At 35.0% G+C, this 13,550-nt stretch overlaps 1 protein-coding gene across 1 annotated transcript; it reads right to left on the bottom strand.

Moving 5' to 3' along the window:
- Positions 1–6,399: 6,399 nt before the first annotated feature.
- On the bottom strand, positions 6,400–13,329 carry LOC6650536 (zinc finger protein squeeze). Its single transcript, XM_047009637.1, has 4 exons — positions 13,193–13,329; positions 8,985–9,465; positions 8,790–8,933; positions 6,400–8,616 (listed from the first exon to the last, which is right to left on the bottom strand). The coding sequence occupies exons 2-4, from the start codon at positions 9,165–9,167 to the stop codon at positions 7,285–7,287; spliced, it is 1,659 nt and encodes a 552-aa protein (XP_046865593.1). The 5' UTR covers positions 9,168–9,465; positions 13,193–13,329; the 3' UTR covers positions 6,400–7,284.
- Between the last annotated feature and the right edge of the window lie 221 nt (positions 13,330–13,550).

Raw genomic sequence — 13,550 nt, 5'->3', positions numbered from 1 at the left:
TCTTATGGAAATTACAAAATCGAAATTAAAGTTCAAGTTTATGGTTTATTACAATTTATTGAAACTATCTATAAATCACCTAATCTACTTAATATTTAAATGTTGGCAACCAAAAATCAAATAGGAAACTGTTAGACGATTTTAAACAAAACTTTATTTACTTCTTATATTTTTCTTGTATTTTCGAATGGTTTTCAATGGTTCAATTTCGCAAATATATTTTTGTATACTCCTGTTCAACTGGATCAGACCACTAAATCACATAACATTCATAAGAAATATCTAGTTTCTTTATCAATAACTCTGTTATTTTACAAACGTTTGTCACAAAATTTAATATTTTTAAGTTTAGAATACTGTTTATTGATGGCCTTAAATTTCTTAAAGATCGGTTGACTATTTTTCAACAGATCATACAGAAACGAGCGGTAAAAAGTGTTATATAAATCAAAAACTTTGTCATTTTTCGTGCATTTTTCCAAATACTTAAAAATTTGTAGTTTGATAAACTCATTAAAGTGGGGAGTTTCATTAAGATCGGAGGACTCTATTATTTATCTTCCATAGAGATGATCGTTTAAAATAAATATTTATTTTTTTGTTTCTATGTAAATATCGCCAAAATAAGTAATTAACAAATGCGGTCACTTTTCATAAGTTCGGCTATATGAATTTTTTTTATTTCACTCAATCTAAAGGGAAGCTATATATCCATCTATCTTATAAGATCACTATGTCTTTTTGTCAAACTTTTCTCATCTAACTCTCAGCCGATGATGATTATCTGCCCTCAGGCTGTGCATTCTAATTATCATATCCATCAAAGAAAAAAAATCGTTCCCAAAAAACAAGAAAAAAACAGAAAGTTGACAGTCACCTCTGTACCTAGGCAGGACGACTCCAGGATCATTTTTTCTCATAGTTAGCATAACAAAGCACTGATGATGCACAGGACAACGACAACAGCTTCGTGATGATGTCAGCACCCAGAAGAAGACAAGACAGAGCAGAAGACAAGACTGGGACAAGGAGCAGAGAATAGGGAGAGAAAGCCACCCCAAAAAGAACGAACAACAATCCCATGATCATTAGTTGAATCTATAATATTCGGGTTATTGATATGCTAATCAATGACTAGGCAGACAACGAAACGAGTCTGCATCTATAAGATGCTGCTGCTGCTAATATGATCGATGCGAATTTTTTTCAAAAATCAAATCATTTATCAATTAAATTATTGGCAAACATTGCGTTGTGTTCTATGAGAATGAGAGGGTTGGGAATACTGCCAAATGATCGATTATCGATTGTTATCCTTTATGCCTATTGTCATCCTTGTGGTAATGTTTGCCAATTCCTCTCCATTGTCAAGGGGTGTCGGCCTTTTCATTCTTCTCATTTTTGCACAAAAAAAAGGATCATGCCAAACATTTTCGCACAATTCTTTTATATTCTGTAGCCGCTGACAAAATAGACAATTGTCTAACAATAAGCCCCTTTTTTAATGTCTTTATATATACTTAGCAAACTGTTGTTAGTTTGCCGCCGAATCTTTTGTGGGCCTCGAGACTCTACTACTTATATGAAAAGCTACATTCACTTTGACTAGAAGTTGACCATGCTGAAAGGGAAGTATTTCTTCCTTATGAAAATGTAAGCTATTGATTTTCAATTTGCATTTTATAACTTTCTGTGAAACAATCATTGAGTATGATACAATCTAAAGAATCGTACAAATTTTTAACTTTTTGAAATCTTCAACATGAAAATTAGTTGACTTAAAGCTTAGTAACCTAGAGTTGACATTCCCGTTTGGAGATTGGTCCAATGCCAGGTTAAGAATAATCTATGACAAACATGGACGAAGTCAGGGGGCGATGGGTCCTCACCACTCGTAAAGCTTTAAACTTTAGACTCCGTTCAGGACACGGATATTGTACCATCCTTAAGGAAAACATCTTTATCACATGGCCTGTTTTTCGATTCTTCACCAAACTATTGCTTCTTTATCATATATTTGGCTAATCTTAAAAAAAACTCAAACTTATTATAACCTTTGAGAAATTTTGAATAGGGTATATTGTTTAAAATGATTAAAGAATGAAGACACATAATACAAAAATAAAATTTTAAATTGTAGATCTTGAAGTAGCCAACCCCAAAAGTTAGATTAACCAAATTGTTTGATATTTAAACTAATTTCGTACTTGCATCAGTAATTTAAGAATAACTTTTAACAGGCAATCGTAAAGTTAGTTGTTTGATTAAGAAAACTTTATTACAATCGTTATTTCAAATGTTCATCAAAATAAATCTAATCAGTTAGAGTATAGAAACTTCACGTTAACGATTTGTGTTATTATTGTTAGATTTTTTGTTGCCGTTCAGCCAATTTTTATGAGCTCTTAACTACAATTTTATTTGCCTCATAAAAAAAAACAAGAGAAGCATAAATAGTGTTTAACCATTTGTTTGTTCTTCCCATTGTCTTATTGTTCATTTTAGTTCTTTTCTTGTTTTTTTTCTGCACATACATTTTTAACACAATTTGCTGTTATTAATAATTCCATTCAAAATGCTTCAACGAGCAGAGACACAAGAAGATTGCAAAAACCACAAAAAACACCTGTTAAGAATTGAAACTGGTTTTTGGAGGGGAGCGCAAGAGGAAGGGAGAATTGCCGTTTTGTTTTTCGTGTTTTTTTTTCTTTTCTTCATATATTAATTTAGCATGAAATTAATTTTATTAATTCTTTTTATTGTGATGAAAATGCTTATTTTTAGCAAAAAGCATATGAAAGTAATTGAGCAACCAAAAACCACCTAAAAAACCAAAAAACAGTCTCAAAGACTTTTCAATCTCGAACTCAAGTGGAAAATCGTGTGCTACTGAGGGCGAAAGACAAATTCAACTTTAATTGCTGTTCAAATAAAACAATAAAATAATGCACTTATTGTTAGTCTTTAAATTAGAATGTTGTCGAAAGAAAATTATAATTTTTTTTAAATTTTCTTGAATCGTTGCAACCAAAACTTGTAGGGAAACAGGCAACAGCCGGATCTTATAACTAAAAAACCTGTCGTCTATAAATAAACTTTTGTTAAATGACGTGGCGTAAAATTGAGATTCGCTTAAATTGTTTTATTTAGGAACTGGAGCAAAAACTCCACGGGAGTGAACCAAGATACAATTAACATATATGTAATTTAAAGGGTTCAATTTAGCACTAGCAAACACAAAAAAAGCAATTATAGTTACTCAAAACCAATTTCCAAACCAATTTATATTAAACCAGTGCAAACGTTTTCAATTTTATGATACCACGAATATGAATAAAATGTTAGAGATGACAGTTTTATTTACAACTTCTAATAAAAATACATTAAAACTATAAACTACAGTGAAACCTCGATATAACGAACTTCGTTATAACGAAAAACCCAATATAACGAATTTTTTGTTAAGTCCCTTGAAAGGACTAAGGTTTTACATTTCAGTACCTATAGCGAATCAATAGATATAACGAATAATTTTGCGATCCCCCTCAGATTCGTTATATCGAGGTTTCACTGTATATGCAAATAAAAAAGTCTAAAGAACCGCCAATCTATGATGCCAATGAAGTAAAACGTCTTTATTATCACAAATTTTATGTATAACAATAAAAAAAATTCAAGTTATTCCTGGCATATACAGGGGGGAAAAAAGTTAGTACATATTTGCATGTTCCGAATAACACAAGGATAATAAAAGACATGCCACAGAAAATAGCACTTTGTCGCAATGTTAGTCCGTTAAACACATTCTTATCGCAAGGGTCGTTATAGGATAAAATAGAGGTGGTTTTTGGTTCTAGATCTTTTGCCAGGGAACACAAACGGAAACGTATTCAGTTTATATTTGTGCCACCATTATCAGCCCAAGCCCATTTTAAGAATCGGGAGTACATGATAGTTATGTTTGGTCTTCAAGTTTTCTGTCCTTAGCACATGTGGCCAGATTTAGTTTTCTTTGGAATAAAATCGAAGAATTTGGTGAAATATATTGGCAACGGTGACTTACAAAGTCACATGTTTAATCAATTGATTGTTCTCTCAAATTTGGCTGAAAGTTTTACCTAACTCTGCGCTTTTGCTGTGGGAAACACTTGGCATCTAAATCTTTATCGACAAAATGGAAAATAAAGGTCAATGTATGTATGTATATGTATGTCAAATATAAGTGAAATCTTGCACCTACGCCGTCTCGAGGTCAATCTTTAAAAAGAAGATATTTTAAATATATTCATATTAAATAATTTCGAAAAGGATAGATGGTGTAAAGTTTTATTTTAGGAAAAAACTACACAAAGTGTTTGTTTATTATGGGGAAAAAAATACAGTTTTTGCCAACTTCTCATAAAAAGTAATTATGTTAGTTTTGACTCTAAACTGCGCTTTAAAGCCTGTTATTAACACTTTTTGCTCAATTCTGCCCATTCTCTTTACATTTCGTTATGTAAGTCAAGTTTTAGGTAAGAAATACTGAATGGATCAATAATGAAGTAAGTTAGTCGTCTCGCCGACTTGGGTATACCATACACCAGGTGAAACAAATATTTAAAATTTCGAAAACCAAATGTATGTCTATTAAATTGTTTTAACATGCCTCATACCATCTCGCTCACTCTACAAACACACGAGCACTCTAGCGCCGCCACCAGCCAACGGCCAATTCTGCCCTTATGGATCGCGTAGCAAAATACGTTCATACGCATATTTTGTATGTTTCTAGTCCGATTTCAATAAAATTTGGTAGTTTGATAGAAATAGATAAGATTTATTAGTCTGCCAAATTTGATCGCGATTGATCGTCAATTGCAAGAGCCAATCGGTTTTTTCTAAATTATGGAGGCGGAAGTGGGCGTGGCAACATATAAAAATATATGTATTCTGCGCGCATACTAAGCCAATATGCATACTAAATTTGATGACTTTAGCTTTGTTAGTTTTCGAGAAAATCAGTTTTGTTTAATTTTCGGGGGCGAAAATGGGCGTGGCAAAATTTTTAAATAGTCAATATATGCGCGTCTATTAGGCTAGCTTACATACCAAATTTTATGTCGGTAGCTTACATAGTTTTTAAGAAAATCTGTTTTTTGTAAATTACGGGGGCGGAAGGGGGCGTGGCAAAAATTTAAAACAAACTCGATAAGTGTACATACTACACGAGACTGCATACCAAATTTGGTGGCTCTAGCTCTTATAGTCTCCGAGATCTGAGTGTTCATACAGACGGACATGGCTAGATCGACTTGGTTGTTGATCCTGATCAAGAATATACATATATACTTTGTGGGGTCGGAGATGCTTCCTTCTGCCTGTTACATACATTTTGGCGACTTTAATATACCATTTCACCCTATGGGTGTATGGTATAAAAATCGAAAACAGAAATCTTTTAATGGATTGTTTAAACTAACTTTTAAGCTAGACTCTTAAAGAAAATATAAAGTTTTCATATTTATATTCCGAACTAAATTTTTTAATTTTTTAAAAGAACACAAAATTCAGCTGAATTTTCAAATTTTATACTTTCAAAGAATTTGGGATAAAACTGATAAGATTGTAAAAATAAAAAATTTAAACCTCAAGCATTGTAGTTTATGCCAAAAAAAATATGATTCTGGTCCATTTAACATTATTTTAGCACAATGGGACAGAATGTTCAGTCTATTTGTTTAAATAAGTGTAAGAAGTATACAAAAATATAGTTTCATTGATTTTGGACGTGGGTCTTTTATGTCATATGCAGTTAGAAATGTTTAAGCATTCACTAACTTTTGCTCTCCACTGCATAAAAGAAGAGTATATAAACTATATGTGCATCGCATTCACAAGGATTTATATCATCTTGATGTTGATGTTACAGCAGCGGCCCCGTTGATTGCATAAGAATTTTATACATGGGTACATCCCTCTCGAGTATATATTGAATGCTCTTTAGCCACACAATCAATCATTCGAAAAAAAACGACAGCTGAAACTATCTTGCTTTTTCTTTTTCTTTTCGAACATTATCTTACAGAACGGCGATGGTTTTGTTGGAGTTTGCTAAGCGGATTAGATGCAGTTATTCCACTTGGCTGGTTTTCTTCTTAACCTCAAAATTTTTGTATTAAATACATTTTGAGTTATTTTCATAAATATTTTCCAAATTTATTAATTTAATTTCACATTTGTTTGTTTTTGTTTCTTTGAATAGATTTTTCATTCCAGCTTGCCTTACAAGTGTTTTTGTTTGTGTTTGTAAAAAATATGTTTAAAATTCTAAATTCTAAATCATAATTATATATATTAATTATTGATACTTTCGACCTATATATATATATATTATTTACATATATGTATATAGTTAAATATATTACTAATATTTAATTATTAAAAGATTATCGCAGTACTTGGTACGGCACCTAAGGAGAAAATTACAACAAGGTGCAAAAACTGTAATTCACCTGAATTTATGTTGAGTTTCACAGAAATTCTGACTCATTCAAGTTGATTAGGGTTTTTGTTTTCTTGACTTTACATTTACTTGTGTTGTTTGTTGTTTTTTCCTTTTTTTTGTATAAATATTGCTTATCGTTTGTTACAGTAAGAGGCGGAGGATTGTTCTCTGCTCATTTGTTTGGAAAAGGGGAAAAGAATTAGAAAGGACGGTTAGGATTGTGAAAGTTTTTGTGTGGGTTGAGTCAATTGTTTCATAAATAATTTATGTCTATAAAACACATTCTAAAATGACATATCCTGAGTTGATATCTAACAAAAATATAATGCAAATCAATGGCAGAAGAAAGAAGAATAGAAAATGATAAACGATTTCTTGTTTTTTGGCAGTGGTGAAATGGAAGGTAACAAAGGAAAAGAAAACACACTCAAATTGATGATGAGAATTTCAAGAATTATGATTGCGTTTTCTTTTGACAATAAGATACACATAGAGAGAGAACTATATATCTATAGGCAGGAGGGGGAAAACGTCTATCATTTTCTTAATTAAAGCTTCTTGCTTCCGCTTAGATTTCAGCCTAACTAAAATTATTATTCTTACAATTAGAATGAAATATAGTAAAGGAAAGATTTTAATTCTTTGCTTTTCTAATACATGCGCACAACTCTTCGTTCTAGATTTTGTTCCAATTTGTTTTGTTACATTTTTACAATCTAATGTCATCGTTGCTGCCTCTTCTGGCTACCACCTCCTGCTGCTGCTGCTCCTCCCCCCACTCCGACGTTTCGCCTGTACTATTGAGCTTTCTCTTTGACCGCCGAAACGGCGCTAAGACCCAACGAGGTTAGATGATCGAGACCAGCGGCCGCTGCTGCCACAGCTGATCCCGGCGGATGGGCATAATTTCGTATTTGATGCAGTGATATCAGTTGTGTGGGAAAACTAGAGGCAGCTGCAGCTGCTGCGGCAGCGGCATTCTGTTGATAAAGGTAGGCCGCTGTGGCTGCTGCTCCTGGCGGCGGGGCGGCCGAGCGATGCTGTTGCAGATGCGAGGTTGGAGGCGGGGGCTGGGCAGTCGTTAGGGGCGTAAAGGCCGATGCACCACCCGTTGCCGGTGAGGATTGCTGCTGCTGTTGCTGGAGATGCGATGACTGACGCAAGACAAGATCTTCACCCACTGCATTGGCCGCATCCGCATCGTGCGGACTATGCGAATGTCCTGGAGTATCGGCTAAACGGTGATGCTGCAGCAATTCCTGTTGTTGTTGCTGCTGATGTTGTTGCTGTTGTTGTTGCTGCTGCTGCTGCAATGAGGCAAAATTGGCATATGTTTGTCCATTGGCCTGAGGTAGTTGCTGCTGTATAGCCTCCGCCAGGGAGGCAGCGGCACTGTCTGCCCCCATTTTGGCCCAATACGCTGCATTCACATCATTCATTGCCGCCTGTCGCTGCAGATTCAAGCCGATTCCACCAGCTGGAACATGTTGATGCTGAAGGCCACCGATTCCGGAGCCTCCAACCAATTGACTGGCTGCCGTATGACGCTGCTGTTGATGTTTCTCCGCCTTCTCCGCATGCTTCTGCAAGTGCTTAGCCAGATAAGTCTCCTGTGTGTAGGATTTTCCACACAAATTACATATGTGCGTTTTCAGGTGTTTGGAGTCCTTGTGCTTGGGAATATGCTCTAGTAGCGTCATCTCATCGGCAAAGCATTTATAGCACGAATTGCATTTGAATGGCTTGTCCGTCTGATGGCAGCGGGAGTGCGATTGCAGATTGGATAATTGAGAGAAGGCCTTGGGACAGCCGGCATGTCGACATTTATATGGCTTATCACCCGTATGCGTTCGTATATGCTGTTGCAGGTGTGATAGTTGGGTGAACTTGCGTTGACAGATCTCACAGCGATAGGGTTTGATGCCCAAATGGATTCGTGTATGCTGCGACAGATATGATGAGTTGGCAAACGATTTGGTGCACGAAGCGCATTTATATGGTTTTGTTTGATCATCACCGCCGCCCGCACCACCAGATGCTCCACCTCCGCTTCCTCTTCGCTGATCTTCCGGTGATGATTCATTACTGCCACCGCCCAAATGTCGTGTTGGCGAACGGCTGGGATCATACTAAAAAAAAGGATCAGAAGACACAAATGTTAAAGACATTATCAATCTTGTGGTCGATAAGGTTTATATAGAGTGTAAATTTAGCAACAAATACTAATGTAATCGTGGATGTGGTTACATAGAATTGCGTCACAAGACAATCCTCTTTAGAGACAGCTATTTGAGTTTCTTACCTTCTGCTCCTCCTGAGTGGGCGTGGGCGGAGAACTTGGAGCACTATAACTTGAACCCTTCAATTGCTGTTGCTGCTGTTGCTGATGAAGCAATTGCTGTTGCTGCTGCTGTTGTTGCTGCTGTTGCTGTTGCTGCTGATGCTGCTGTTCGGCGGCATGCTGTTGATGTTGCTGCTGAAGATGCTGCTGATCGACCATTAGACCATTTTTCAGCGAATAATCCAAACGTTCGACATTCTGACGAAACTCACTAATGTTGAATGGTTTGTAATCGTGAACCAATTGGGCTGTACGCAAATCCGCCGAAGTCAAATGACTTAGGGACCGCAGATAATCGCCCGTTGTGACGCCATTTGGCGTCGTTGGCAATTCGGCCATAAGAGGCGGCTGATGGCCGCCAAGATTTAGCGGTCGATACGGAATGGTGCGTGCGTCCAGTTTGGGTTAGTAATGAAAATGGGTCTCGACGACGGTGGGTCTTGTGACGCTCTCCCTCTCCTCTCTTTCTCAACCGGGCAGGTCAATTGAGGCAAATGAAATAAATCAGCGGTCAGCGGAGAAGAAAGTGTCGTCGTTGTCACTTATCAGTTGACCAAGTTATCGTCTTGTCTCTTCTCTTCTCTTCTATTCCCCTCGCTCTCGCTTTATCTCTATCTGTGGCCAATGAAGTTTTATGCTGAAAATACAGAAATGCAATTTACCTTTCAGTTAGATTTCTGTTTACTATGCAAAACTACATTATATGTATATAAAGTTTTTATTGTTTTTTTTTTCTCGATTATATTATTTCAGTTGATTTTTGCTTTCTTTACGTTTTTTGCTGCAATTCTCCTCTTGTTGTGTGTGTGTTTATTAATTTTTCAGCACATTAACATAAAATGTGCATGAATTAATTAATTGTTTATGAATTAAACGTGCAATGCCAACACGAATATAACCAACAAGTAAAAAAAAAGTTGAAAAACAAAAAAAAAGCGGGCGCTTCTGGCAAACCCAAGCAAAAACAGAAAGTTCTGAAACTTCTAAAGATGTCATATATTTAATACCCTTGCCAAATACATCCAAACGAAACTCATTCTATATAGTACACACCTATGTATACACATATATGGCAATCTTCTTGCTTTAGTAAATATACCCTAAATGTCTTACCAAAAGTATTATTAAACATTTTGGTAGGTAAATTAAAATGAAAATTATTCTTATTTTAAACTGGAGCAAAAAAAGAGATAGATGAATGGGCATTTATGTATACACACTCAAAAGACAGAGGCGCCAACTGGACAACGTGTCAATAACCTCGAGAAATGATTTTGGAATGCAAAGCAAAAATTTATAATTTATATTCTGTTGGCAGAGTTGCATAGGAAAGTTTAGGCTGAAATATATTAACAGTGTTAAATTATGTGAATTGGACTTACAATGAATTTGATGCATGCACTAAACACATTATATGCCGGCTATAACGATACTCAAGGGACTAGCCTGATACTAACTGGGACTAACTGAGATCGAAGAAAAAACCATTATTTACTTTTATTTAATCTGTAATTTTTGATTGCTTCAGAGATTGAGATTACCTCATTATGTATGCATCATTGTGCTCAAATGATCAATTCATTCACAGTCTGCCTGAGACTGTGCCTATTTATTAGTTTATTGAACATAACTAAAAATGAACATTTTTCTGGGAATTAGATAGTTTAACCATGGGTCGGCAAATAAAACAGAACTGGCGTGGGTTGAAAATTGAACATTTTAAATGTGCCAATACTTTTTGGACTTACTGTAGATAGGCCGAATACGAAGTATTTTATTGGGAGCGTCTAAACCAAATTACTTTCTCACAAGTGTATTAACATTTATTTCACTCTTTTTATTTCAAGCTCTGCTCTCTTTTTTGTATTTGTTCTTACCTTTTTATCGGTGTAAGCGATAATTGTGTTCAAAATTTCTTCTATAATATATTATAATTATAACCTTCCCGAGTGTATCGTTATAAGCGGCATCTACTGTATATACTTTATATCAAACAACTTTTAATTTAATTTTAGGTTTAGGACGTAAATTACACTTGATTTTAGTCAATATATGTACATATATATAACATTTAACTTTTTGCTTGTAATGAAAACCCAAATTGATTTATGGTTGTTACCTTTTTTTCCCAAGAATATTAAATTATTCATCGGTCATTTGTTAGGTGTCATGTATCTGTCATTATTGTATCTGTAATCTAGCTTAGTTTATTATTATTAATTGGAAAGAGTACAAATGTTTGTACATATGTACATATGCATTTGGAGACATTATAATTAAAAGTCCATAGAATCGTTTAATGAATTTGGCTTATAATCCAAGTGAACCAAGTAAGTCCTTAACATAAAAGACTAACAAATTCTTAATTCCTTAATCCTAGTTCGAAAATGCACAACCCACTGACCCATACACACACACTCGAACACACACATATACACGCAAACATACATATGTACATACATATATGAATTAAAGGCAATTTGTAAACAAGAATTCCACTTTCCAAACACAATTCCCACAAACTCCTCCTACATCTCTTGCCTATTATTGTGCAAATCTTTTTTTATTATCAGAGGGAAAAACCTACAAAAAAAAAAAAAGAATCAATAAAATAAAGAAACAATCAGAAATTGGCGCGCGTCGCATCAAAATTGAGTTATTTAAAACACAAAAAAAAAAGAAAGGAAAAACATAGACAGCACCAAAGGTAAAGTGAGGGAGTAAGGGGCAACACGAACATAATTATACACACACACAACACACAAAGAGAGACGGGGAGAGAAGCACCAACACACTCAAGCATTGCGTAGTTCTGTTGACGTCAGAGTCCAACTGTGTTTTCTTTTGATCGTCTTATACCCTTTAGTTATAACCTAGAAGGTTATACTAGAGTCCCTTTTACTTGTGGTCAAACAACTACAAATTCAAAGTAATAACGCTAAGGGAATTCTCGGGAAACATATGGAATTGAACCGCAGAAGCAACTCTAGGAAAAAATAATGATTTTCTATTATTTGTAATCTTTGTTTTTGTACATAACTGTTTAATGTTACACTCTTACTAGGGATAAAGGGTATTGTTAGGCCGGCTTGGCTTATAAAATTACATATGTATGTATGTACATACATACATACATATGTATGTACGTACATATGTATAAATTTGGTTCCTTCTTTTTGGTTGTTGTACTTGCTGACTAAAAGAACCGGTTGCCGTTGTTGCTTTTGTTGTTGTTGTTGCTGACGTTGCGTACACCAAATTTTCGGCAGAAGTTGGTGGAGCGCGACGGGGGGATTTGGGGAAATCAGCGGTTAAAGGACACGTTTTATCTGTGCTTGTTGCGCGTGACAAAATAGGGTCAACTGCCATTTGTGTTTTATTTGACTTTATTTTAGTTTTTCGTTTTTTTGGTTTTTTTTTGATAAAACTACAAATTGTCAAAAAACGAAAACACAAAAAAAAAATGGTATACATAAAAAACCAACACACACATACTAACATGCTCACACACACACGAATCAACGAAATTTAATTGAGCGCAAGAACAAAAGAGAGCCGAAGAGCGAGCGAGAGCGCAACATAAACAAACGAATACCGCAAAAAACGGACGAACAAAAAAACCTCTCCTCTCCTCTTCTTTCTCTCTCTCACACTATTTCTCACTCTCGTAGTCTCTCTGATGATTTGGGGTGGGGGTGGAGGCGAAATGCGAAAATTTGATGAATAAAAAGAAGAAACGAGATAATAAGAAAAAAACGACACGACGACACACACTCACACAAACACAAAACGCCACCGAATGAATGGGAGACGAACAACGAGTATAAAAAAGTCAAACAAGCGACAAATGGACAAAAGGGACAACCATAATAATGGCACAGTGGGACAACAATTATGGTCGAGTGGTCAGCATTGGAGTGGGAGTGAAATATAAATATGGGTTATACATGTGTATGTATGTATGTATAACCCACACAGTAGAGTCTCCATAAAATTGGGCCTAGGAATCAAGATATTTTAAAGTAAATGCTTATCTCTTTAAATATCTGTATTCATAAACTATCAAATAAAAAATACTATTGGACATCATATAATACAGGCGGAAACTGTTAAAACAAACAAAAAACATTCAAAGATGAAATATTTTTGTATGTAGCTTCAATTAAAAATTTCAAACTGCAAACACAAAATTATTGTCAAATTACATAGCACATTAAACTGTACCCCACTGTGCCTTGGGCGCGGGAAAGAAAAACATACACACACACACATACAAAGGCAAAACAATAACATGTGTGTTTATCTAATACGGCCCAAAAAAAATGAAATAAAATGAATTAAATGAAAACATAAAAAATACTTACCAATTTCAGAATACCTATTCACAGAAGTTGCAGATATTTTAAATAAATTGTGATATTTTTTCTATTCACTTTTTCAATTGGGAGCACGTGTTAAATTATCTTTTTATTTTTCTTAAAAATTTTTTTTTTCTCGTATTTTTTTTTTTTACAACTTTGGCAATTTTTTTGTATTTCTGATTGGCATTTTCTCTTCTTTTTTTCTTTTTGCTTTAAATTGTGCAAATTTTCGTCTATTTGCGTTTTCTCTTTCACACACTTTTTAGATGGAATGAGATGGAAGATGCAATGGCCGCGCACGCCAAAAATATACACGCACACACACTGAACACACACACTCCCACAAGTTTTTTTATGACTT

Source organism: Drosophila willistoni, chromosome 3R (assembly GCF_018902025.1).
Source record: "Drosophila willistoni isolate 14030-0811.24 chromosome 3R, UCI_dwil_1.1, whole genome shotgun sequence".
In the NCBI taxonomy this organism is placed as follows: Eukaryota; Metazoa; Arthropoda; class Insecta; order Diptera; family Drosophilidae; genus Drosophila; species Drosophila willistoni.
This window is presented reverse-complemented; position numbering and strand designations above follow the sequence as displayed.